At 41.9% G+C, this 25,618-nt stretch overlaps 1 protein-coding gene across 3 annotated transcripts in view; it reads left to right on the top strand.

Moving 5' to 3' along the window:
• Positions 1-25,618, top strand: part of RASGRP3 (RAS guanyl releasing protein 3) — a 106,064-nt gene that overhangs the window by 38,963 nt on the left and 41,483 nt on the right. For 2 of the 3 annotated variants that reach the window (XM_075864433.1, XM_075864432.1), the window contains exons 1-2: positions 10,031-10,087; positions 11,709-11,840. In XM_075864433.1, the coding sequence (XP_075720548.1) occupies positions 10,083-10,087; positions 11,709-11,840 (137 nt within the window). In that variant the 5' untranslated portion in view covers positions 10,031-10,082. Of the gene's footprint in view, positions 1-3,135; positions 3,277-8,519; positions 8,626-10,024; positions 10,088-11,708; positions 11,841-25,618 lie in introns of those variants that run through there. The other variant, XM_075864434.1, reaches the window with a different exon arrangement.

The raw sequence follows: 25,618 nt of genomic DNA, 5'->3' as shown, positions 1-25,618 counted from the left end.
CTACTCTGAATGGTCCCCAGTAATAAGTGGTGTACCCCAGGGTTCAGTGCTGGGACCACTATTATTCAACTTATTTATTAATGATATAGAGGATGGGATTAATAGCACTATTTCTATTTTTGCAGATGACACCAAGCTATGTAATATAGTTCAGTCTATGGAAGATGTTCATGAATTGCAAGCGGATTTAAACAAACTAAGTGTTTGGGCATCCACTTGGCAGATGAAGTTTAATGTAGATAAATGTAAAGTTATGCATCTGGGTACCAACAACCTGCATGCATCATATGTCCTAGGGGGAGCTACACTGGCGGATTCACTTGTTGAGAAGGATCTGGGTGTACTTGTAAATCATAAACTAAATAACAGCATGCAGTGTCAATCAGCTGCTTCAAAGGCCAGCAGGATATTGTCGTGTATTAAAAGAGGCATGGACTCACGGGACAGGGATGTAATATTGCCACTTTACAAAGCATTAGTGAGGCCTCATCTAGAATATGCAGTTCAGTTCTGGGCTCCAGTTCATAGAAAGGATGCCCTGGAGTTGGAAAAAATACAAAGAAGAGCAACGAAGCTAATTAGGGGCATGTAGAATTTAAGTTATGAGGAAAGATTAAAAGAATTAAACCTATTTAGTCTTGAAAAAAGACGACTAAGGGGGGACATGATTAACTTATATAAATATATTAATGGAACATACAAAAAATATGGTGAAATCCTGTTCCATGTAAAACCCCCTCAAAAAACAAGGGGGCACTCCCTCCGTCTGGAGAAAAAAAGGTTCAACCTGCAGAGGCGACAAGCCTTCTTTACTGTGAGAACTGTGAATCTATGCAATAGCCTACCGCAGGAGCTGGTCACAGCAGGGACAGTAGATGGCTTTAAAAAAGGGTTAGATAATTTCCTAGAACAAAAAAGTATTAGCTCCTATGTATAGAAATTCTTCCTTCTCTTTTCCCGTCCCTTGGTTGAACTTGATGGACATGTGTCTTTTTTCAGCCGTACTAACTATGTAACTATGTAACTATGTAACTATGTAACTATTTTAGGTGATAAAAACCCCTCTTTCTTACAAGAAGATGCATTTAAATTCAGAAAATGTAAATTTTTTTAAAATTTTCTCAAAATTTTGCTATTTTTCAAAAATAAACACTGAATATTTCTACCAGATTTGACCAGTAACATAAAGCCCAATGTCTCATGAGAAAACAATCCCAGAATCGCTTGGATAGTTTTAAGCATTCCGAAGTTATTACCACATAAAGTGAAATATGTCAGATTTGAAAAATGGGTTCTGAGTCTTAAGGCCCAAACTAGGCTGCATCCTTAAGGGGATAAAGGGAGAATAATAAACAAACAACTCAAAATTTATAAATAAACATTTATGACATTTCCACGAAAAAAAAATAAAAAATCAGTGATCAATAGAGCCACCCTTTTTTTCAATAAGCCTTCCAACCATGGAGTCTGTCAGTTTCTTAATCTGTTGACGATCAACTTTTTGTGCAGCAGCGACCACAGCCTCCCAGACACTGTTCAGAGAAGTGTACTGTTTTCCTTCACCGTAAATCTGCCATTTAAGAAGTGCCCACAAGTTATCAATAGACTTTAGGCCAGATGAGGGGGAGGGTCATGTCATCATCATTATTTCATCATTAAGGCCTTTACTGGCTAGCCATCTGGTGGAGTACTTCGATTCATGCGATGGAGCATGGTCCTTCGTAAAAATCATGGTTTTCTTGAAAGATGCAGACTTTTTCCTGTACCACTGCTTGATGAAAGTGTCTTCTAAAAACTGTCAGTAGGTTTGGGAGTTGATATTTAGTCCATCTTCAACACGAAAAGTTCCAACTAGGTCATCTTTAATAATACCAGCCCATAGCAGTACTCCACCTTGTTGGTGTCTGAGTCGAAGTGGAGCTCTGTGCCCGTTACTGATCCAGTCACGGGCCCATCCATCTGCTACATCAAGAGTCACTCTCATCTCATCAGTCAATAAAACCTTTGAAAAATCTGTCTTCAGATATTTCTTGGCCCAGTCTTGACATTTCACCTTATGGGTCTTGTTCAGTGGTGGTCGGGTTTCAGGCTTCCTTACCTTGGCCATGTCTCTGAGCACTGAACACCTTGTACTTCTGGACACTCCAGGGAGGTTGCAGTTCTGGAATATGACAGCACTGGAGGATAATGTGTTCCTGGTCGCTTCACATTTGATTCTTATCAAATCTTTGGCAGTTAACTTGCAGGGTTTTTTGTTAACACATTTCTTGCGACCCTATTGACTATTTGCAAAAAAATGTTTGATGGTTTTGTGATCACACCTCAAAATCTTAGCAATTTCAAGAGTGCTGCATCCTTAACATCCCCAGATATATGTAGGCTTAGTCCCAGTTCTGGGTGTATATGCAGAGTAGGTCCCCACCTATGGAGGACGCCTTGATCAAAATGTGCATTAAAAACCTTCCTATTGTAAGTAGATTTAGCAGTAATGCATATTTATTTATATTTAGTGGCTTAGGTGACATTGGTGTTCGCAGTGTGCTGTTGCCATTTTTTTGTGTACTGCATCCCTCTGAAAGACTTTTAACAATTTTTGACTTTTCAGAGTCAGTTAAAGTGTAGCTAAACGTTTGGCAAATTCTGACATGTCATAGAGACATGTCAGTAGTTTGGACTGGTGGGGGTCCGAGCACTGAGACCCCCAACAATCGCTAGGATGAAGCAGCTGAAGCGCTCGTGTGAGTGCTCAGCCGCTTCGTGTCTGTTCGGCTTTTTCCGGAAAGCCTATGTATTGGAGTACAGGCTCATAGACTTTCTATTGAGTCCATACACCAATACATTTATTATCACATTTTGCCAAAGGATAACAAGCTGCCTTATAATAATGCACACCTTGATATAGGGTCTTATTGTCCTTAGGCCACAGCCTCCCTCATTACACAAATACACATCACCTGATATGCTTCATCCAATAAGCAGTCAAGTTTATACAGCTTGGAGTTAGAAAATATGCATAAAAATTATGATATGGTCAAAATACTCACTTGCCTAATAATTGTGCACACAATGCATATACTTTTTAGGCATTCATTGAGTTTTTTTGTATTTAAAATATCTTTTGTCATATTTTTGTAGGACTCTTACATTAAGAACAACTTCATGAAATGTGATATTCTGGAGAAGTATGAATCATTGATGACTCAACAATGGGATCCAGTACTTTCCGAAAGGCAGCTACCCTGGATGAACTACTTTATACTTGCATTGAGATGTTTGGTATGTTTGATACAATTCTATCCATAGACATTCTGATAACACGCAAATGCCAAAGATATGATGTTTTTACTTAAAAGCTCAGTACCATTCAAGTGTCAAAAGTTAAATTAATGTTGTAACAGTGAAAAAAAGTAGTATAAAAAAGTATAAAAAAAATCGTTTAACATGTTATTTTCCTAATGTAAGAAAGCTTATAAACAGGCCATGTCAAATTTCAATACATGCTAGAGCAAAAGAGCAAAGCTCATAAAGACATACGGCTAATACAGCTGCATTTTAAGGCTTGTGTTGTGGCTGCAGCTTCTGGACCCCCCCATAGTTCGACTAAACCAAATTTACATCCCTTTAGGGTTATATCATTAAATGGCAACCTTACTCTTATTTACATATAGAGGATGAACATCTGACAGGATCATGTTCAACACACAGTACAGTTTATCAAAGCCGTGTTAACCTGTGTGAGCGTCACATGACCAGAACCTCTAAAGCTACATTCAGAAGAGCGTGTGCAACCTCGGACGTGAAAAATTTACGTTTTTCATGTCCGAGGAGCAACCATGCGGGACGCTTTATCACGGATCCCTCTTAGACTAGAGTCTATGCGGGATGCGTGAAAATGCAAGAAAATAGGACATGTCCTATTTTTCCACGGACCCTTCACAGGTTCTATTGAAACAACGGCCGTGTGAACAGCCCCATTGAAATACATGCGTCCGTGTAACGGTTGTTGTTTTAACGGCCATCACACGGATGAGTTACACGCTCGTCTGAATGAGCACTTAATGTGTGGGGAACATCACTCTATGATGTGCATATGCCATAATAGACCACCCTTTTAATGGTCAGGATAGGGTTAGTTTTGCATAAAAGCCCTACAATTGATTCATGGGATATAAAGACTTACTCTATAAAATTATTAATGTGGTAGTGATGTAAAATAGCAGATTCTAAGAAATTGACTAACATAAAGAAAAACAACTTGCACAATTTGTATTAAACTATTGTAATGCACAAGTTGCATTGAAAAGGCTGTAATTTATGCAGCTCCAATCTGAAAACAGTAGAGTTATGTTAACATGGTTATATCAAACATAAGCATGTAAAGACATGACAATAAATGTGAGTATTAGAACCTATGGGAATGCATTTAGTAACATCACAATGTAGTAGATGTGGAGCGTTGTATCATGTTTTAACTGCTGTACCCCAAAATATGGCATTAAAATGGTCCATAATGGTGACATTAATATAACCGTTCAATTGCGGTTCCCATTTGTATGAAGGTCACATTATGTGGTTTGTGTTTTCCAGCACAAATAGTAGTCCAGCTCTAGCCATATAATAAGACCGAACAAGCAGCTATACATCATGTACTCATTTTTGTTTCGTTAATTACATTTCAGCATAAAGTAGAAGCAATGCAGCAGGATTCATAGTACATGATTCATGATTCAAGATTCAAGATTCATTATTTATGATACATGATTCATTATTCAAGATTCATGATTTGTGATACATAATTCAAGATTCAAGATTCATGATTCATGATTCAAGATTCATGATACATGATTCAAGATTCAAGATTCATGATACATGATTCAAGATTCAAGGTTCAAGATTCATGATACATGATTCAAGATTCAAGATTCATGATACATGATTCAAGATTCAAGGTTCAAGATTCATGATACATGATACATAATTCAAGATTCAAGATTCATGATTCATGATTAAAAATTCACGATACACGATTCATGATACATGATTCAAGATTCATGATACATGATAGATGATTCAAGATTCACGATAGATGATTCAAGATTCACAATACACGATTCATGATACATGATTCAAGATTCATGATACATGATTCAAGATTCACAAATCATGATACATGATTCAAGATTCATGATACATGATAGATGATTCAAGATTCATGATACATGATTCGAGATTCATGATACATGATTCAAGATTCATGATACATGATAGATGATTCAAGATTCACGATAGATGATTCAAGATTCACAATACACGATTCATGATACATGATTCAAGATTCATGATACATGATTCAAGATTCACAAATCATGATACATGATTCAAGATTCATGATACATGATAGATGATTCAAGATTCATGATACATGATTCGAGATTCAAGATTCATGATTCAAGATTTATGATTCATGATACATTATTCATGATACATGATTCAAGATTCAAGATTCATGATACATGATGTTAAGGATCTGCCAGGCACAGCTTCTGTATCCATGCCCATAGGTAATCAGTCTGCACCTGCTTCTATGTCTGTGAGACTGACTCCATCTTCCACCACTCAGGATGGCAGGCTTAGGAGTGGGAGAGCCTATCACAGCCTGGCCAGATGGAGCTAGCTCCCGCCCTCTGTCTATTTATACCTGCCTTTCCTGTTCCTCCTTGCTTGTGAGTCTTCTCTGTTGGTTTCCTGGCCCTGCTGCAGCTTCTGAACTATTTGACCCTGCTTCGTATTGACCTTGGCTTACTGACTACTCTTCTGCTCTGCGTTTGGTACCTCGTACACTCCTGGTTTGACTCGGCTTGTTCACTACTCTCCTGCTCTACGTTTGGCACCTCGTACTCTCCTGGTTTGACTCGGCTCGTTTACTACTCTTGTTGCTCACGGTGTTGCCGTGGGCAACTGCCCCGTTTCCCTTTGTTCTGTGTTTCCTTGTCTGTTGTCTGTCGTGCACTTATTGAGTGTAGGGACCATCGCCCAGTTGTACCCCATCGCCTAGGGCGGGTCGTTGCAAGTAGGCAGGGACTGAGTGGCGGGTAGATTAGGGCTCACTTGTCTGTTTCCCTATCCCTGTCATTACACATGATACATGATTCAAGATTCAAGATTCAAGATTCATGATACATGATAGATGATTCAAGATTCATGATACATGATTCGAGATTCAAGATTCATGATTCATTATTCAAGATTCATGATACATGATTCATGATACAAGATACAAGATTCAAGATTCATGATTCAAGATTCATGATTTAAGATTCAAGATTCATGATACATGATTCATTATTCAAGATTCAAGATTCATGATTCAAGATTCATAATTCAAGATGCAAGACTCATTATTCATGATACATGATTCAAGATTCATGATTCATGATTCATGATTCAAGATTCAAGATTCATGATACATGATTTAAGATTCAAGATTCATGATTCATTATTAATGATTTAAGATTCAAGATTCATGATTCAAGATTCATAATTCAAGATTCAAGACTCATTATTCATGATACATGATTCAAGATTCATGATTCATGATTCAAGATTCAAGATTTATGATACATGATACATGATACATGATACATGATTCATGATTCATGATTCATGATACATGATTCATGATTCATGATGCATGATTCAATATTCAAGATTCATGATACATTTTTGTTTCGTTAATTACATTTCAGCATAAAGTAGAGGCAATGCAGCAGTATGTGTGCATAATTTATTAAACTTTATTAATACCACCTTAGTAATAGCTGCTGACTGATTGACAGCGTCTATTACTAAGGCGGGGCCCAATGTTAGCCGGTGAAGAGGCTAACACTAACCCCCATTATTACCCCGGTACCCACCGCAACCAGGGGTACCGGGAAGAGCTGCGTAGAATCCTGTACCCGACCATCTGTAGTAATGGACGGTCACTGAGGCGGCCTCAGGCTGGGATAATTAGGCTAATTGGGATAATTGGGATAATTTTTCCCATTTAAAAAAAATAAATGATGTGGTGTTCCCCCCCAATATTCATAACCAGCCAGATACAACATAGCAGCAGCATCAGCCTAGCATTACCAGGATAGGACAGGGCCACCAGCCTGCAGTAAATCACGCATGTCTGAATAGTCCCATTGATTTGCATGGGTCCGTGTGCTGTCAGTTATTTTAATGGCCAGCACACAAACGAAGAACACGCTCATCTGAATGAGCTCTAAGACTGTGTAGGTACATGCCCCATTGACAAAAGAATAGTCACGCCCAATTGTGAATATATTTATACATTTCCAGGATAAATAACAGAGGAATGCTACAATCTACAGAGTTCTAAGAAAAAATGCTCCAGAGTTGTTTTTTCTTTATGATGGATGCGATTATTTACTAAAACAGACATGTCAGAGCCATTGGCAGATCCTCCATAAAAAATATCAAGACTGAAATATCATATCAATCAGAGTTATCAATGAACTTTAGTGATTGGTAAATTATGTGGGTTGGGATTTAATCTTTATAGTTCAGCTAGGAAAGACAAATTTGTTCAATTTGTAATTATGACTGGATTTTCTGCCTTAAATATGCATAATAATAATAATAATAATAATAATAATAATAATAATAATGTAATTCATTAGTGCTGTTTTGGGGTGGATTATTTGGGTACATGCATCATATCCACAATGACAAGACACCTGCATATATAAACAGTCTGTATAAGAAATCAACCATTGTGTTCAGTGGAATAAAGTAGTGGTGTTGCATTTCTTTACCCATATTACGGTTTACTGTACTTCTCAACAGGAATAAATATTTTAAAGGAACACTCAAGACTAAACCAATACACTGTGAATTACTGGAACTGTGATGTCAAACTAAAGAATGAAATAGATGTCTGGGTTATGTACTTTTATCAAAAAACTTAAGTAACACTCTAAGAGTCTGATGGGGTGAAGCATGACACATGAATTCTCTCTTTGGTGTTCTTTGTAACCCTGTGTCATGCACCACCCCCTAGGACTCTGCACTAGGCACAACACAGTGTATTAGTTTTGTTCAGTGTTCCTTCAAGTGATATTTAAAGTGGACATAACCCAGGAAGCTGTTCCATTTATTATTTTGAGATGACAATTTCAGTAATATTAAGAAAGATCAGCAGCATGCCATGCAGCCTGATATTTCTCTAACAGTAACACTGTGAATACTGGATGCACAAATAGTTTTATTTGGAACTTGTGGTTCACACCTTATCATCTGAAAACAGCATTAAGTTACGTCTGTGTCAGTCACAGCTCTATTATAGTAGGTGAGGAAATCTATTTTTTTTTCACAGTTTTTTTTCTTTTGCTACCCTTTGTCTGCTATTAATAACTCAATGCAGACCAGTTTTAAGAAAATATAGGTAGTCAGAACACATTTGAGAGATAATAGGGTAACAGGTAATAATTATAACATTTTCTTTATATTTACAGAGGAGAAAGGTAATCTGACCGACAACAACCTACTGCCGAGAACTGTGTTGTTAATGCATCGTTGGTATCTGTCTTCTACTGAACTTGCTGGAAAACTTCTCTCCATATATCCTTTATAAAGCAAGAATACACACACATGGCCTTATCCTCTGCGGATGCAATATGTTATGCCCCCTTTCCATATTCCCTATTAGGACATGTGGACGTCATTGAATCCCAACTTGGGACCCCCTTCTATTAGTGGCGGGCTGCTAGAGATAGCAACACATGCTCTGGAGGACTCTGCACTGCCATGTGTTACATCATGTGTTACATGATGGCCCATGCATTAGAATAGTTGCCATGTAATACTAAATTTTACCTGAAATTTTCCCTAGGAGATAACAGCGGATTGGTGGAGATTTCAGCTGTTCCTTGGGGTGAATGCAGTCAAAAAAAGGATTGTCTAGTTGGGATAATCTGTTTAATACGGGATCGCTAATCATTGTGGGTTTAGCACCCGAGATATCCGACAAACAGCAGATTTTGCCAGGGAAAGTTGTTGTCATCTGATCGCAATAATGGCAGTTTGAGTCTGCCAGAGCGAGAACCGCTGCTTGTCAGCGGATCTCTGCTCTGGCCTGCAGAAGGGGGTGTTTCAAATGAGAACATAGTCCCAAGAGAAATGGTTGGCACTCCGGTTTCTGGCGTGGTACTCGTGGGAAATACTCCAACAATATTGTGTGAACAAAATCCAGGCACTCACTGGATCAAATAATTGTATTTTTATTTTTCATACATGATGCGTTCCGGCTTTCTTGCCGAGACAGTAAAGAAAGCGCGTCTTGTTTGAAAAATAAAAAAACAACTATTTGATCCTGTGAGTGCCGGGATATTTTACACTCAAAGGAGAACATAGACAGGGGCTGACCTGAAAGGACAACTCCCTTAATGATTATAGATATAAAATGTTTGGTCATTATAATTAATTCATCCCTGAGATCATGCAGATTCAACGGACAATCACACTTCATTGGCAGACCTCTCAGAAGCACAATCACTTCTTTGCAATGGTTTTGCTAAAAGGGCAACTATATGGCTTCCAAATGACCCACTTCTCTCTCTTATAGACTCCACATCTGATCTACAACGTGAACTCTTCTCCATCTGCTTCTTTAAGTGGTCACGGAAACAAAAAGTTCAAAATGATCTGATAAAGTCATTTTGAAATATATATTGTAGGTCAAATATATAAGAAAAAAGGGCCAAATAAGTAAAGTAGTGTTGTCTATACATAAAATATGATTTCAAATGCCTTCCTGGAAAACAGCGTTACTAAATAAAAGTAAGAATCTGAAAGGTTCCAATAAACACCACCACAATTTGTATTCTGCACTTGTTTGTAATGAATCTGATATTATTGGGCATAGTAGAAGTTATGTACCATATACAGAATGTGAGATCTGTACAACTTAGATTTTTTTTAAAAATTCTGCAATCATTGTCATTTTCTTTAACATATGTACTTATCGAAATGCCAGCAGTGAGAACTGCAATGACTTGCGTTTAAAAACATGCCACTTTATGAGGTAACTTAATTTGGATATAAGTTCTATTACTACAGTTACAGACCCACAATAAGTCCATAAATTAGTATATAGAGAGAAAGAGACTTCCTTACACATGAAGCTCTATGGTATTTGAATTCACATTAACGCAATGCGATGGGAATATGAAAAGTTTATGGCTTTTAATTGAATGTTCTGCAAATTACTAATATATATTGTGTTTCTAAATCTTTGCTTGATGTCAGTGAAAGGAAACATTTATTGTTTACGTCCAGTGACTGACAACCCATCCTTAACTGGGCTACATGGTTAGTTCAAGAGCTCTCTCTCTCTCTTTTTTTTAAATTTATTATGAAATATACAATTACAAACCTATACATCACCATCAATAAATCCCCCTGCCCCTTCCAACCTACCCCCGTCCTGAAGCAAAGGAAAAAAAAGAAAAAAGAGCTCTCTCTTGAATTGAGCAATGCATCTGTTTAAGCTGGATATGATCAGGATGGGTTTTCTGCCTCTGAATTTAAATAATGAATGTTTAAATTCACTGATAGCAAGCAGAGATCTTTAAATGGTGATGAAATCCAAGCCATTTTTTGTTTTTTCATTTTCGTTTTTCCACTAAAAAAAAATTGTGTCATCACATTCCAAAAGCCATAACTTTTTATTTTTTTGTCGACTGAGTGGTGTGAGGGCTTATTTTTTGTGGGACAAGCTGTAGTTTTTATTGGTCCCATTTTTTGGTACATACGACTTTCTGATCACTTTTTATAAAAAAATAAAAAATAATTCTAAGGTGAGCAAAAAACAGCGCTTCTGGTATTTCATTTTTTTTTTACAGCGTTCACTGCAAGTTAAAAAAATGTTTTATTGTAATAGTTCTGAGTGTTACGATTACGGCGATACCAATTTTGTTTATTGTTTTGTTTTTTACATTATTTTAGACTAAAAAAAATTATTTCAACTTTATTTAACTATTTTTAACATGTTTTATTAGATTTTAACTAGCAATCGTCAGATCGCTGGTACAATATACGGCAATACTAATGTATTCCAGTGTATTGTCATTTTTACAGGCTTAATAGGAGCAGAAAGAAAGCAGATCTGGGGGCCTTCATTAGGCCCCCGGGCTGCCATGACAACCATTGGCACCCTGCGATCGCATCGCTGGGGGGTGTGATGGGCTGCCAAAGAGGGCTACCACCCTCTTTCTAACAGCTTAGATGACACGGTCGCTATCTAAGTGGTTAAACGGCCAGGATCAGAGTTCTTTCTGTTCCTGGCCGTTAGTATGAGGTGTGAGCTGTAATACACAGCTGACATCAGCAGGGTATGGGGCAGGCTCGGTACGTGAGCCCGCTCCCTACTCCAACCCCCACACCAGAACGTACGGGCACGTCTTGGTGGGTCAAAAAGTGGGGGGAAAAGTTAGCATTTTTTGATCCCGCAACTATACACATAGTCTTTAGTTCTTTATTTTAAATCTTAGAAAAACTTAGTTATCATTTTTCTTATAATTAGAATAATTTTAACTAGGAGGAATGTTTGATAAATGGCTAGCTATTCAATTAAAATACGAACATCAAAGATATGCCATTTTATGAGAACAGAAAAGTCATGATAACCTCTATGTCTCTTCTAGATACTGGATTCTGGAATTTCCTGCAGAGTTTAATTTGGATTTGGGATTGATACAGCTGACAGAAGAATTTAGAGACCTGGCAAGCCAGCTGGGATATGAAGAGCACATTAATCTTATAGACATCTCCAGCATGTGAGTCCTACATTTTACATTTTTATCTCTTTGTGAATAAGATGCATTTCTGTACCTTATACAATTGAGTTAGACCTCATACACATGGCAAAGCCGAATGAGACGAAGGCACTCGGTGAGATGTCGTAAAGTGCCTTTGTAATATAGCATCTGATAAAAGATAAAACAGGGAGGTATAGTATGGACTTGTAGATTTCTATGGGTACTGTATTACGGATCTGTACATGAATCATAAATACTGTCATGTGCATGAGGCCTTACTTTGTTTTGCTAGTGGGATGTTAAGTGCTGTTACAGTTCCCGTGCCCTGTTTAGGTTTACCTATCCCAATAAAAGTATTTATATAAAATTATTATCATATACAATGTGTTATTCTCATGAGCACATGCTTTGCATAATTACAACAAAACAGGCGTGCTGCTGTTCAGACACAAATTTTACAAATTAATGTTGAATTCTGGCAATGCTATAACATTTTACCCCCCCTCCCCCCTAACCCCACCTCCACCATAATGCAACTCTTCTTAACAATGTATATCCGTCCTGCTTATTTGAACATTCTGGTCACCATCTTGTTTGGACAATTAACAATGGTCTCCTATAGCAAAAACCTGTGTCATTACTGGGCGCAGCGCCAATTTTACATGAGGAGCAATAAAGATGACTCTATGGTAATAGCCATATGCCATCTATAGGGAGCAGAAAGCGGCCTGAACAATCTCATAGAGCAGATCACCCAGTCACCACATGTATGGAGTCCGGCTGTGCGACAAATTCTGGCAGATTTCTTATAAAAGCAGAAAGCCCAATCTTCTGCTGTACTTACTGGAAAACTGCTCCTCATATATCATCCTTATCCTCTGCAGATACAATATGTTATGCCCCCTTTTCATATTCCGCATTTAGGACATATTGACGTAATTGAGTCCCAACTTGGGACCCCTTTTTATTAGTGAAGAGCTGCTAGAAAGAGCAGTTCTTGCTCTGGAGAACTCTGCACTGGCACTTTTTTTATTACATGGTGGCCCATTCATTAGAATAGTTGCCACGTAATACTACATTATACCTGAAAATGTGTGGCCACATGCAGTTTCCCCAGTAGATAACAGCCGATAGCTGGAGGTTTCATCTGTTCATTGTGGTGACTACAGTCAAAAAGGGGGTTGGCTAGTTGGGATAATCTGTTTAATACGGGATCGCTAATCGTTGTGGGTCCAGCACCTGAGATATCCGACAAACATCTTATTTGGGCAGGGAAAGTTGTTGTTACCTGCTCGCATGAATGGCAGACTGAGTTTACAAGAGCCGCTGCTTGTAAGCGGATCTCGGCTTTGGATCATAGAGGGGGTCCCAATGAAGCTCATTGGCAGGGGTTGTCCTGGAGGGACAATTTCTTTAAGCTCAAAGTAACAGCACTCACTTCAGACAACAGGTAGCAGGTAAGAATTCAGATGCAATATTCTGGTTATAACATTATCTAAAACAGAGCAAGACTGGCTTCAAGATGGCTAGTGGCAGGCAATGAAGGATAACAAGCTGGAGTTGTCAAAAGTCAAGTTCAGATTCCAAGAAGTTCTCTGTTCTTCTGATGTAATTAATGAAGAACATAAGATAGATGAAACAAGTCACTATCACTGGACCATTAGGCACGGCACAGGGGCGTAACTAGGAAAGACTGGGCCCCATAGCAAACTTTTGACTAGGGCCCCCCCTCTGCTGGGTATCACGCAACCCCCCCCCCCTTTGTAGATAGTGCCTCCCTATAGATTCCACCACACAGCGCCCCCCTATAGATAGCACCATACACAGCCCCCTGCAGATAACGCCATACAGCCCCCCTGTAGATAACGCCATACAGACCCCCTCTGTAGATAACGCCATACAGCCCCCCTGTAGATAACGCCATACAGTCCCCCCTATAGAGAATGCCATACAGCCCCCCCTTTAGAAAATGCCATACAGAACCCCTCTGTAGATAACGCAATGTACCCCCCCCTCCAAAAAAAACGGCCTATAGTTTGTCCTACAAAAGACATGCATCCCCTATCCACAGGATAGGGGATACATGTGTGATCGCTGGCAGCGATAAGGAGAATGGGGGACCGAAAGTCCCCCGAAGTTCTCCATGACTAACCTCGGACTTCCGGCGTCTGCGCAGTTCAATAAAAATGAAAGGAGCGCTAGTCACGCATGCGCACAAGCGCGACCGGCGCTCCATTCATTTCTACGGAGCTGCCGACACAGACCCCGGAAGTCCGAGGTTTGTCATGGAGAACTTAGGGGGGACTTTCGGTCCCCCGTTCTCCTCATCGCTGCCAGCGATCACACATGTATCCCCTATCCTGTGATTAGGGGATACATGTCTTATGTAGGAACAACCCCTTCAGTGGCGTCGTGCTGTAGCAGCCATAGCGGCTGCTAGCGGAGCCTGCTGCCATGGGAGGGGGCCGTGCCGGCGGGTGGCACGGGCCCCCTCATGCTGCAGGCCCTGTAGAAGTCGCTACGGCTGCTATAGCGGTAGTTACGCCACTGCGTATAGGTTTGTACGGCGTAAAACTACAGCTCCCAGCATGGCCTGAACAATGATAAGGATATGCTGGGAGATGCGGTTTCACAAAAAAAATCCTATCACCATCATCTCGCTGCAGATCATACAGTGACTACATTACTGATTAGAGGCAGAATAAACATTTACATTAAGTGACTCACCGGTGACGTCTCAGATTCTAGTTCTTTTCTTCTCCCTCCGGTTCAGACATCTATGATGGATTTCTACCGGCCATGACCCATTTCTGCAGTTTTCCGTTCAGATGTCTTCAGCTTCTCACTTTTAAAACATTTCTGCACCTGTAAACAAAGTTAAAATTCTCAACACATCTAAATATAACTGTCACACACACACACACCGTGCCCCCTGTAGATAGTGACCTACATAGAAGCCCCTATAGATAGTGCCCACATATGGACTCCAGAGCTGCAAGGCAATAGTGCTAACCACTGAGCCACGGTGCTGCCCTACATATAGCTTCCCCTATAGTTCTTGCTCCACGTATAGCCCACCTCTGTACATAGTGTCTCACATATAGCTCCCCCTGTATATAGTGTCCCACATATAGCCCACCCCTGTAGACTGTGCACTACATATAGCCACCCTGTTGCTAGTGCCCCACAGGTAACCCACCCCTGTATATAGTGGCCCACATATAGACCCCCCTGTATATAGTGGCCCACATATAGACCCCCCCCTGTATATAGTGGCCCACATATAGAGCCCCCTGTATATAATGGCTCACATATAGAGCCCCCTGTATATAGTGGCCAACATATAGACCCCCCCTGTATATAGTGGCCCACATATAGAGCCCCCTGTATATAGTGGCCCACACCCCCACATATAGACCCCCCCTGTAGCTACTGCCCCACATATAGACCCCCCCTGTAGCTACTGCCCCACATATAGACCCCCCTGTAGCTACTGCCCCACATATAGAACCCTATATATAATAGCCCACATAAAGATGACCCCCCCCCCCCCCCACCACTATAGATAATGCCATTCACATTTTTATGAGGGGGAAAAAACAAAAACTTGACATACTCACATTCTCCGGTTCCCACGCTGTTCACTGGCGATGCAGACATGCTCTCTTCTGAGCATGTCTGCAGGAGCTGAACGAGCGTCCTCCAATGACGCTGATTGGCGGGGCAGAATGACTTGCCCCGCCAATCAGCACCTTCTAAGCATGGAAGCGGCGCGATGATGTCATCGCGCCGCTAGCCAATCAGTGTCATTGTAAGGCACTGGATGGTCAGGCACGGAACATGCCCGGCCATTCAGTGCTAATACATGTGTTTGGCTGCCGCTAGCACTGGGGCCCCCTCCGGTGCTAGCGACACCTACAGGCATGAGAGGGCCTGTGTAAGTCTCGGCGTCGCGGGCCCCACAGTAGCGACGCTACCGCTGTAGTAGCCATAACGGCTGCTAGCGGCGCCACCGGGCCCCCTCAAGCCCCGGGCCCCGTAGCAGCCGCTACTGCTGCTACCGCGGTAGTTACGCCACTGGCACGGCATGAAAATCGTAGGACTACACGGATGGCTATTTGTGAAAAAAGTATGAATCAGTTAAGCATTGGCGCCTGTTGGCAACTAAAAAAGCGAGAGTTGGAGGTTGTTTGGCCAGATGAGCCCAATTGTTTGATGTTTGGCAACGATGAAGTAAGAAGTGTTTAATGTCATAATTAAGAGCCAACGTTATTACTCGGCACCACCTATGGTGAAAGTCTGTGTGATGGTCTATGTCTGCTTCTCTTCATCAGACATAGGCACCTCTGAAGCTCATCAAAAGATAAATGGAAGCAGTGATGCTCAAACAATCCCAGAAAAGACAATGCTGCCTTGTGCCTGCATACTAGGAGTTGGGATGGAATTCAGTGTTAAACTCGGCTGGCTGCAATGTGAATAGACAATAACTGAATGCAATTCTTTAGCAGCTAGTCAATTAAGAAATCACTTAAGCATCTCTTCGAAACTGTGTCGGACATTGAACTACAATAACAATTTTTTTGGTGCTTTGCTAAATTATGGAAAAATAATCCTCATGCACATGTATTATGGAATTGTGTTTTAAAGAACCTCCTGCCCTGGGCCCATTTTTACAGAGCCGTGCATTGTTTTTATTTTTTTTAAATTCCGTATGAATCCGTGAAAAAATATTGTGGCATGCTTCATCACTTGCAGTATTATGGAGGCATATTATCTAGAAGTACTGGTTCTAGGAGATAATACGGTTCCTCGCTAAGGCATCCTATTACAGGTTAATAATACGGAATCCTAGTGATTCCACATTCTGCCGTTCCAGGCTCGTGCACATGGCTTTGCCGTGTGCTTGAGCTCTATGTCTGTAATAAACAGCAGATGTCCAGTTCTTGGGTAAAAAAAAATGTAATCACTACCTTTACTTAATGCTTATCTGTTGGCTAATTTTTAGCTTGACTCCATTAGGTTAGAACTGTGATTCATAAGGCCCTGTTCCCATATAACCGACGATCTGGCATAGTTTCTGGCCACACTGTGGGAAACTGATGGCAAAACTGTTCCCATGCTTTCATATAGGATCGTTTCAGGCATCAGTTGCATCCGTTTTAGAGCCGGATGTCCACCTTCGTCAGACAGAAGAACGTTGCATGCAGCGTTTTCCTGTCTGGCCATAGCCTCTCTATGGGCACTGGACCATTGCACAAAGTGCACAGAGCTTCATCAGTTGTGTCCGGCTCAGGCTGAAAACATCTGGCCGAATGCAAGTGACATATATGAATCCACCCTTACTGCAGCTAAGCTACTATGCCTACAGGGAGTCTGAGAAAGTCTGAAAGCCACCTAATATTTCATCAAAGGCTCAAGCTTTCTCAGTCTCCCATGCTTTACACTGCAGCACTACCTGCTCAGATTAAATGATGTGCATAACCACTAGCCTAGTGCAAGCTCACAAGTAAATATGTACACAGTGAGCTGATTTCCTTTAAAGCAAGGACAGAAAGATAATAAACTACAAGCAGCTAAACCACCAGTGAGAAATAGATTATCTGGTAACTGACAGTCTTATACTGACGCAATGGAGCTTCAATTGAATTTTTTTTATTTTGCAATGATTTTAGAAAAGGATACTTAATCACATACAATAGCATGAAGACAATTGTAGCATCCATGGCCGCGGACCATCGTGTTTACTCAGCTCCCCGGCGGCCGCAGCCATGGATCCGTGACACATTTTATCTCGCTGACCGGCCTACCTTCTGCTTCCCGACTGGCGGTTCAATTTACCTCAAAATTCTGGAGAGCCCTCTGTAAACTCCTGGATGTGAGATTAGACTTTTCCTCAGAATATCACCCCCATTCAAATGGGCAAGTGGAAAGGATTAACCAGATCATGGAAAATATCTCCACCACTTCATCTCCAAGCAGCATGATGACTGGGTACAGCTTCTTCCATGGGCCGAATTCTCGTATAACAACCACATAAGTGAGTCCACCACTTCCACACCATTCTACATTCTATACAGTCAACATCCTAGAGTCCCTCTTCATGTACCGGCTACATCTCAGGCACCCACTGCTGACTCTGATTTTGGGGACTTTCTCCAAATTTGGCAACAGACCCTGTCCTCTATTTTGCTAGCAGTCGATCGCATGAAGCAAAAAACGGATATAAAAAGAAGAGAGCCGCCTCAGTATCTTCCAGGTACCAAAGTCTGGCTGTCCTCATGGAACATTTGTTTAAAGGTGCCTTCATACAAGTTTGCTCCCAGGTTCCTCTGATCTTTTGAGATACTACAACAGATAAACCCTGTCTCCTATAAGCTTCGGCTGCCTCCTAGCCTCAGAATCCCCAACACCTTTCATGTGTCCCTCCTGAAACCAGTTGTCCTGTGGTTCATCTGATGTGTTTGAGATGAGGGAGATCCTGGACTGCAAAAGGGTAGGAGGAAGGACTTTCTATTTGGTGGACCGGAGATGGTTTGGTCCTGACGAGTGGTCCTGGGAGCCAGAAGAGAACCTCAGTGCCCCTGCTCTCATTAAGAAGTCCCTCTCTCGCTCTGGCCCCAAGAAGAAGGGGCATAAGAGGGGGGATACTGCAGCGTCCATGGCGGCGGACCGTCGGGTTTACTCACCCCCTGGCGGCCGCAGCCATGCATCTGTGAGCGCTGACTCGCATCTCCTTCCCAGGAGATGGCAGCGCTCACTTCCGCTCCGGTCCGCTGTGTCCCGTAGGGTGCGCGCGCGCATGCTCGTGCTCGGCCTTAAAGGGCCAGCGTGCGCACATGGGAATCATCATCAATTAGCCCATGATTCCCTGGACTATAAGAAGTGCCATGCCCCTTTGCTCATTGCCTGAGCATTGTTACTATTCCCATGTCAGTCTTGCAAATGGTCCCTTAGTGTTATCCTGTTCCCATAGTTTCCCATGCTCTGCTACCTGTATCCTGTATCCCGTGCTGTGTCCCTGTTCCTGAACCTGTTTGGGTACGTTCACACGGCAGCGTCCGTAATGGCTGAAATTATGGGGCTGTTTCCAGGAGAAAACAGCCCCGTAATTTCAGCCGTAACGGCATGTGCAGGCGCTTGAACGCAGCGTCCCTTACGGACGTAACTGGAACTGGTTTTCATTGGAGTCAATGGAAAATGGCTCCATTTACGTCTGAAGAAGAGACATGACACTTCTTTGCTGCGGGCGTCTATTTACGCGCCGTCTTTTGACAGCGACGCGTAAATATACACCTCGTGTGAACAGACAAATGTCAGCCCATTGCTTTCAATGGGCAGATGTTTGCCAACGCTATCGAGGCGCATTTTCGGACGTAATTCGAGGCGTAAAACGCCCGAATTACGTCCGTAAATAAGCCGTGTGAACATACCCTTAGTGTTGGAGTCGTGTCCTACTGCTCCTGCTGTTATCTGCCAAGTCCAGTGTCATCTGCCATGTCCAGTGTTATCCGCACATGTGGCGCAACCTGCTATCGTCCACCACGTCTGGGGTAACCTGCTGCACTTACCTCCATCCGTGCTAAAGCCTCGGCCACTGTCTGGACTCTTCAGGTACCCTAGAGCGGGACTTTGTATTGATTGGGAGCTCTGTTGCTTGGCCAGCTGCCTTCTCCACCAAGGCGGTGCGGCCTAGTGGGTCCACATACCCACAGACCGTGACAACAATGATTTCTTGGTTTAAGAAGGTAGAAGTTTCATATGAATCTCTTGTCTACTAAAGAGAACCTGTCACACTGAGAATGCCTTCTAATCTGTGGGCATCATGTTATAGAGCAGGAGCAGCTGAGCAGATTGATATATAGTTTGGTGGAAAAAGATTCATTATAACTTGGAATTTATTAATTTAAACCTCTGCTCATTCAGGTCCTAGGCATCCAGTGGGCGGTCCGTTATTTGCACTCATACAGAGAAGGCTATCACTGAGTTGAACCGCCCACTGGACTCCTAGGACCAGAATGAGCAGAGGTTTAAATGAATATATTGCAAGTTAGACTGAATCTATTCCCACAAATCTATATCAATCTGCTCAGCTCTCCCTGCTCTGTAACATACTGCCCACAGATTAGTCTGCATTTTTAAAGTGACTGGTTCCTTTTAAATTGTCTCTCAGAAGCAGCAGCTCTCTCTTATCTCTGGATTTCACTTTTACAATTCTAAATGTTTGCCATGAAATGCATCAGCGAGTCTGTTGTGGTATTGTGCACACAATACACACTTCCTGCAAGCATAGTTTTATATTTAGAAACTGGTGATCTAACTTTTTAAGCCAGATGTCTGGTGTACAATTCATGTTCCTGCTGCCATTGTATTGTTTCTATTTCTAACTGTCATTTTATATACCTATACATAATATAAGCTCTAGATCTCACCCCCCCCCCCCCACCCCCACACCCCGGCAGATCATGACTTAATTTGCTAAATAATTTGGAATCTTGAATAAGCATAAAACAGACAATGTAATCACTATCTATATCTTAAAATATGTTAATAAATAGCAGAACAGTTTTTTGTCTCACTTTGACAGTTGGGGTTTCTATATTTTTAAGCAGATTTGTTATTAAAAATTACATTAATTATTACAAAAAATAAAAAGTTTTTAATTTATATAACTTTTTAAAATGCAGAAATGGAAAATACCTATCATCTATCTATCTATCTATCTATCTATCTATCTATCTATCTATCTATCTATCTATCTATCTATCTATCTATCTATCTATCTATCTATCTATCAAAACAAATGGATCCAGCCGCACCGGTATGCTATGGGTGCAAGCCAACGGGATAAGACCACAATCCCAATGGTATATAAGACAAAAAATAGGCAGCACTCCGTTCAGATAGAGGTGAAAAAAGAGGGTACTTTTATGGGACAATAAAAGTACCCTCTTTTTTCACCTCTATCTGAACGGAGTGCTGCCTATTTTTTGTCTTATATCTATCTATCTATCTATCTATCTATCTATCTATCTATCTATCTATCTATCTATCTATCTATGTGTCTGACTAATCATTCATATTAAAATGTATTAAATAAATATATTTTAGTCAATATTAATCATTAGAATTGATTTAACTCAGTTTATATTGTTACTTGTCACTTAGGAAAGATGGCGCCCTGTGCGAAATGATCTTTCGCGCCCCACTCCCATCGTTAAAAAAAAAAAAAAAAGCCCCATAAAAAAATTATAATGCCCCTTTACAGTATAATAATAATATTTAATAATTTCATATATCCCAACCCCTTCAAGGACACAGTATTTTGTCCCCTAATTGTGCCCACAGTATTATGCCTCTTGTAGTACCCTCCACAGTATAATGACCGCTTAGTGGCCCCCACACAGTATAGTGCCCCCCAGTAGATTTTGCCATACAGCCTCCCTGTAGATAGGGCCATAATCCGCCACCTCCTCCTTGTAGATCGTGCCATACAGCCCCCCACCTTCCCCTTTTAGACAGTGCCATACAGTCCCACATCTCTCCCTTGTAGACAGTGCCATACAGTCCCCGCACCTCCCCCTAGTAGACAGCGCCATACAGTCCCCTCACCTCTCCCTTGTAGACAGTGCCACCACACAAAAACAAAAATTTTACTCACCTAGGTCCCGTTCCCAGGACGAACTGAGCTGCTCCACGACGAGACCCTTGCGTGATCCTGTAGCCTAGTACAGAGTTTTCCAACCTTTTCGGACTCGAGGCAGCACTGGAAAAATAAAATTTCCTCAGGGCACCTCTACTAAAAATTGTTTCGCGAAATACAGAAAACGGCTTAAAAGAAAGCTCTACACTCGTAGGGTATATTCACACTGTGTTTTTTGTAAGGCAAAAAAAATCTGCCTCAAAATTCCTTCAGCGTTGTTTGACCTTTTTTTTTTGGCGTTTTCTCTTAAGCCGTTGAAGCGAATGCAAAAGACGCAGGAAAAGAAGCGCCAAACGAGCGACGCAGGTATTTTCTGCCTCCTGTTAATTTCAATTGGAGGTCAGAGGTGGAAACCACTTGAAACCATCAGCCCCCAACTCACAGTAAAATGACCATCAGCCCTCCACTCACAGTAAAATGACCATCAGCCCCCCCACTCACGGTAAAATGACCATCAGCCCCCCCACTCACGGTAAAATGACCATCAGCCCCCCACTCACAGTAAAATGACCATCAACCCACCACTCACAGATTCCCCCTGTAAGTAGTGCCACACAGCCCCTTGTAGGTAGCGCCACACAGCCCTTTGTAGGTAGCACCACAAAGCCCCCTTGTAGACAGCGCCACACAACCCCCTTATAGATAGCGCCACACAGCCCCCTGTAGAGAGTGCCACACAGCTCCCTGTAGAGAGTGCCACACAGCCCCCTGTAGAGAGTGCCACACAGCCCCCTGGCAGGGAGTGCCACACAGCCGCCTGGTAGGGAGTGCCACACAGCCCCCTGGTAGGGTGTGCCACACAGCCCCCTGGTAGGTGGTGCCACACAGCCCACAGCCTCCTTGTTGGTAGTGCCACACAGCCCACTTGTAGGTAGTGCCACACAAGCCCACAGCCCCCTTGTAGATAGCAACCCCCCCTTCCTGTAGATAGCACCACAGTAGCTCCCTGAAGGAGCGGAATCCCCGTGTGGCCATAGATTCCACTCCTGGAGCGCTCCTTGATGTCTCTGTCCATAAATGGACAGTGACATTAGGGGAAACTCCTGAAGTGGAATTCACGTCCACAGCGTTGCCGACGCTGTGACCGGGGATTCCACTCCAGGAGAAGCTCCTGTCGTCTGTGTCCATGTATGGACAGTGACATCATTGGCTTCTCCTGCAACATTGTGGACGGGGATTCCGCTGCAGAAGTTTCCCCTGATATCAATGTCCATATATCGACAGAGACTTCAAGGAGTGCTCCAGGAGCGGAATTCCCGGCTCCTTCAGGGAGCTACAGTGGCGCTAGTAGATGGCAGAGCAGGGAGATACCTCCCTGCTCTTCTATAGTGCCGTCGCTACCGCTGTAGCAGCCGCAGCGGCTGCTAGCGGCGCCACCGCCCTTATGCCCGGTGTCGCCTCTGTCGCTATGGCTGCTACAGCGGTAGAGACGGCCACTAACTGAGGAAGCGCCCGGGCGGAAAGGCGACTGCTGAATCGCTGGGCCCGGGCGCTTCTGAAACAAGCAGGGGAAGGGAGCCAGCGCAGCGCCCCCTTCTACCTGCTGGAGTGATGCGCCCTGTGCGAAGGCACAGGGCGCACACCCCTAAGGCCGGTCCTGCCCAGAGATGTGACTTGAAACAGGGCCCTTCCCTTGACTTTTACCATTTATAATACTGGTGTCCTCTTATGTGGTAAAGAGGTCATTGGACTGCTTCAGGTACCAGGGCTCAGATGCCAATGCTATCTTTGTACCCCCTATGGTAACTTTTTAAGCCTCATAGAATATTCTGATTATCTTACTGTGTATTCCATCTCAGTGTCTTTCTCCCACTCACATTGTCTTAAGATAGCATTAATACCCAAATGAATGACTATGTACACCTTTAAAATAGTTGTTTTTTTTTAAATAAAAATGTCAATCAGTGTGTTTGGTGCAACTTTCTAAATACATATCATTAAAAATTATTTTTACTTTTTGAGATACAGCTGCTTTGTATTCTTGTGCTGAAACCTGAATCCGTCAAGGCAGTGTGACAGTGGGTCCTACATGTCTCTGACACGCAAAACCGAGCTGTTACCAATGACATATAAGTTCGTAACTTAGATTTTATCGATAACAAATGGATCATGCGTGTCAGAAACAAGGAGGACTGGATGTCACTAAACCTGTCAGTGCCACTGACCTGACTGATTCATGTCTCAGCCCTAGATACAGCTGCTCTGTATACAGGATATACACCGTGTTCCAAATTATTATGCACATTGGATTTAAGTGTCATAAACATTTAATTATTAGTTTTTCAATTAAACTCATGGATGGTATTGTGTCTTAGGGCTCTTTGGATCATTGTAATCAATCTCAGACACCTGTGATAATTAGTTTGCCAGGTGTGCCTAATCAAAGGAAAACTACTTAAGAAGGACGTTCCATATTATTAAGCAGGCCACAGGTTTCAAGCAATATGGGAAAGAAAAAGGATCTTTCTGCTGCCGAAAAGCGTGAAATAGTGCAATACCTTGGATATTTCAAGAAAACGTAAGCGTGATCATCGTACTGTGAAAAGATTTGTGGCTGATTCAGAGCACAGACGGGTTTGTTCAGATAAAGGCATAATGAGGAAGGTTTCTGCCAGACAAATTAATAGGATTAGGAGAGAAGCTGCTAAAATGCCATTGCAAAGCAGCAAACAGGTATTTGAAGCCGCTGGTGCCTCTGGAGTCCCGCGAACCTCAAGGTATAGGATCCTCCAGAGGTTTGCAAGTGTGCATAAAGCTATTATTCGGCCACTCCTAAACAATGCTCACAAGCAGAAACGGTTGCAGTGGGCTCATAAACACATGAAGACTAATTTTGAAACAGTGTTGTTTACTGATGAGTGCCGTGCAACCCTGGATGGTCCAGATGGATGGAGTAGTGGATGGTTGGTGAATGGCCACCATGTCCCAACAAGGCTGCGACGTCAGCAAGGAGGTGGTGGAGTCATGTTTTGGGCTGGAATCATGGGGAGAGAGCTGGTAGGCCCCTTTAGGGTCCCTGACGGTGTGAAAATGACCTCTGCAAAGTACGTAGAGTTTATGACTGACCACTATCTTCCATGGTACAAAAAGAAGAACCGTCCCTTCCGTAGCATAATTATCTTCATGCATGACAATGCACCATCTCATGCTGCAAAGAATACCTCTGTGTCATTGGATGCTATGGGCATAAAAAGAGAGAAACTCATGGTGTGGCCCCCATGTTCCCCTGACCTCAACCCTATTGAGAACCTTTGGAGCTTCCTCAACCAAAATATCTATGAGGGTGGGACGCAGTTCACATCAAAACAGAAGCTCTGGGAGGTTATTCTGACATCCTGCAAAGATATTCAAGAAGAAACTGTCCAAATACTCACAAATTCAATGGATGAAAGAATTGTGAAGGTGATATCAAAGAAGGGGTCCTATGTTAACATGTAACTTGGCCTGTTAAGTTTTTTTTTTGATTGAAAGAGCTTTTGATTTCTGTAAATATGACCTCCTGATGCTGCAAATTCAACAAATTACCATTTTAGTTCTCTTTACAACCTTTAAAATGTTTTGATCTCTGTTGTGCATAATAATGTGAAACAGTGCATTTTGAGTTTTTTACTTCTAAAAAAAAATCTGTTATCATTAGGAGATTTGTTCAATAAAATTTGCATTATACTCCAACGGTTGATGGCTTGAAGATTATACTGACTGTCATTTGCATCGACTATTTAGGAAAATCAGCGAAAAATAACATTTGCATAATAATTTGGAACGCGGTGTAAAGCAGCTGTATTTCACAAAGTAAAAGTACATTTTAATAAAAAGTATTTAGAAAGCTTCACCAAACACACTGACATTTAATATATAAATAAAATAATAAATAAAAAATATTCAAAGGTGTACATAGCCTTTAACCCCTTCCCGACATTTGACGTATCCATAAGCCAAAGTCGAGTAGGGGAAGTATGGAACGGGATCACGGAGTGAACCTGCTCCATACGATGCGGGTGTCGGCTGTATGTTACAACCGACACTTCAGAGTAAAGAGCGCGATCCTGCACGTTTAACTAGTTAAATGCTGCGGTCAATAGCGACCGCAGCATTT

The sequence above is a fragment of the Rhinoderma darwinii genome, chromosome 4 (assembly GCF_050947455.1).
Source record: "Rhinoderma darwinii isolate aRhiDar2 chromosome 4, aRhiDar2.hap1, whole genome shotgun sequence".
In the NCBI taxonomy this organism is placed as follows: domain Eukaryota; kingdom Metazoa; phylum Chordata; class Amphibia; order Anura; family Rhinodermatidae; genus Rhinoderma; species Rhinoderma darwinii.
This window is presented reverse-complemented; position numbering and strand designations above follow the sequence as displayed.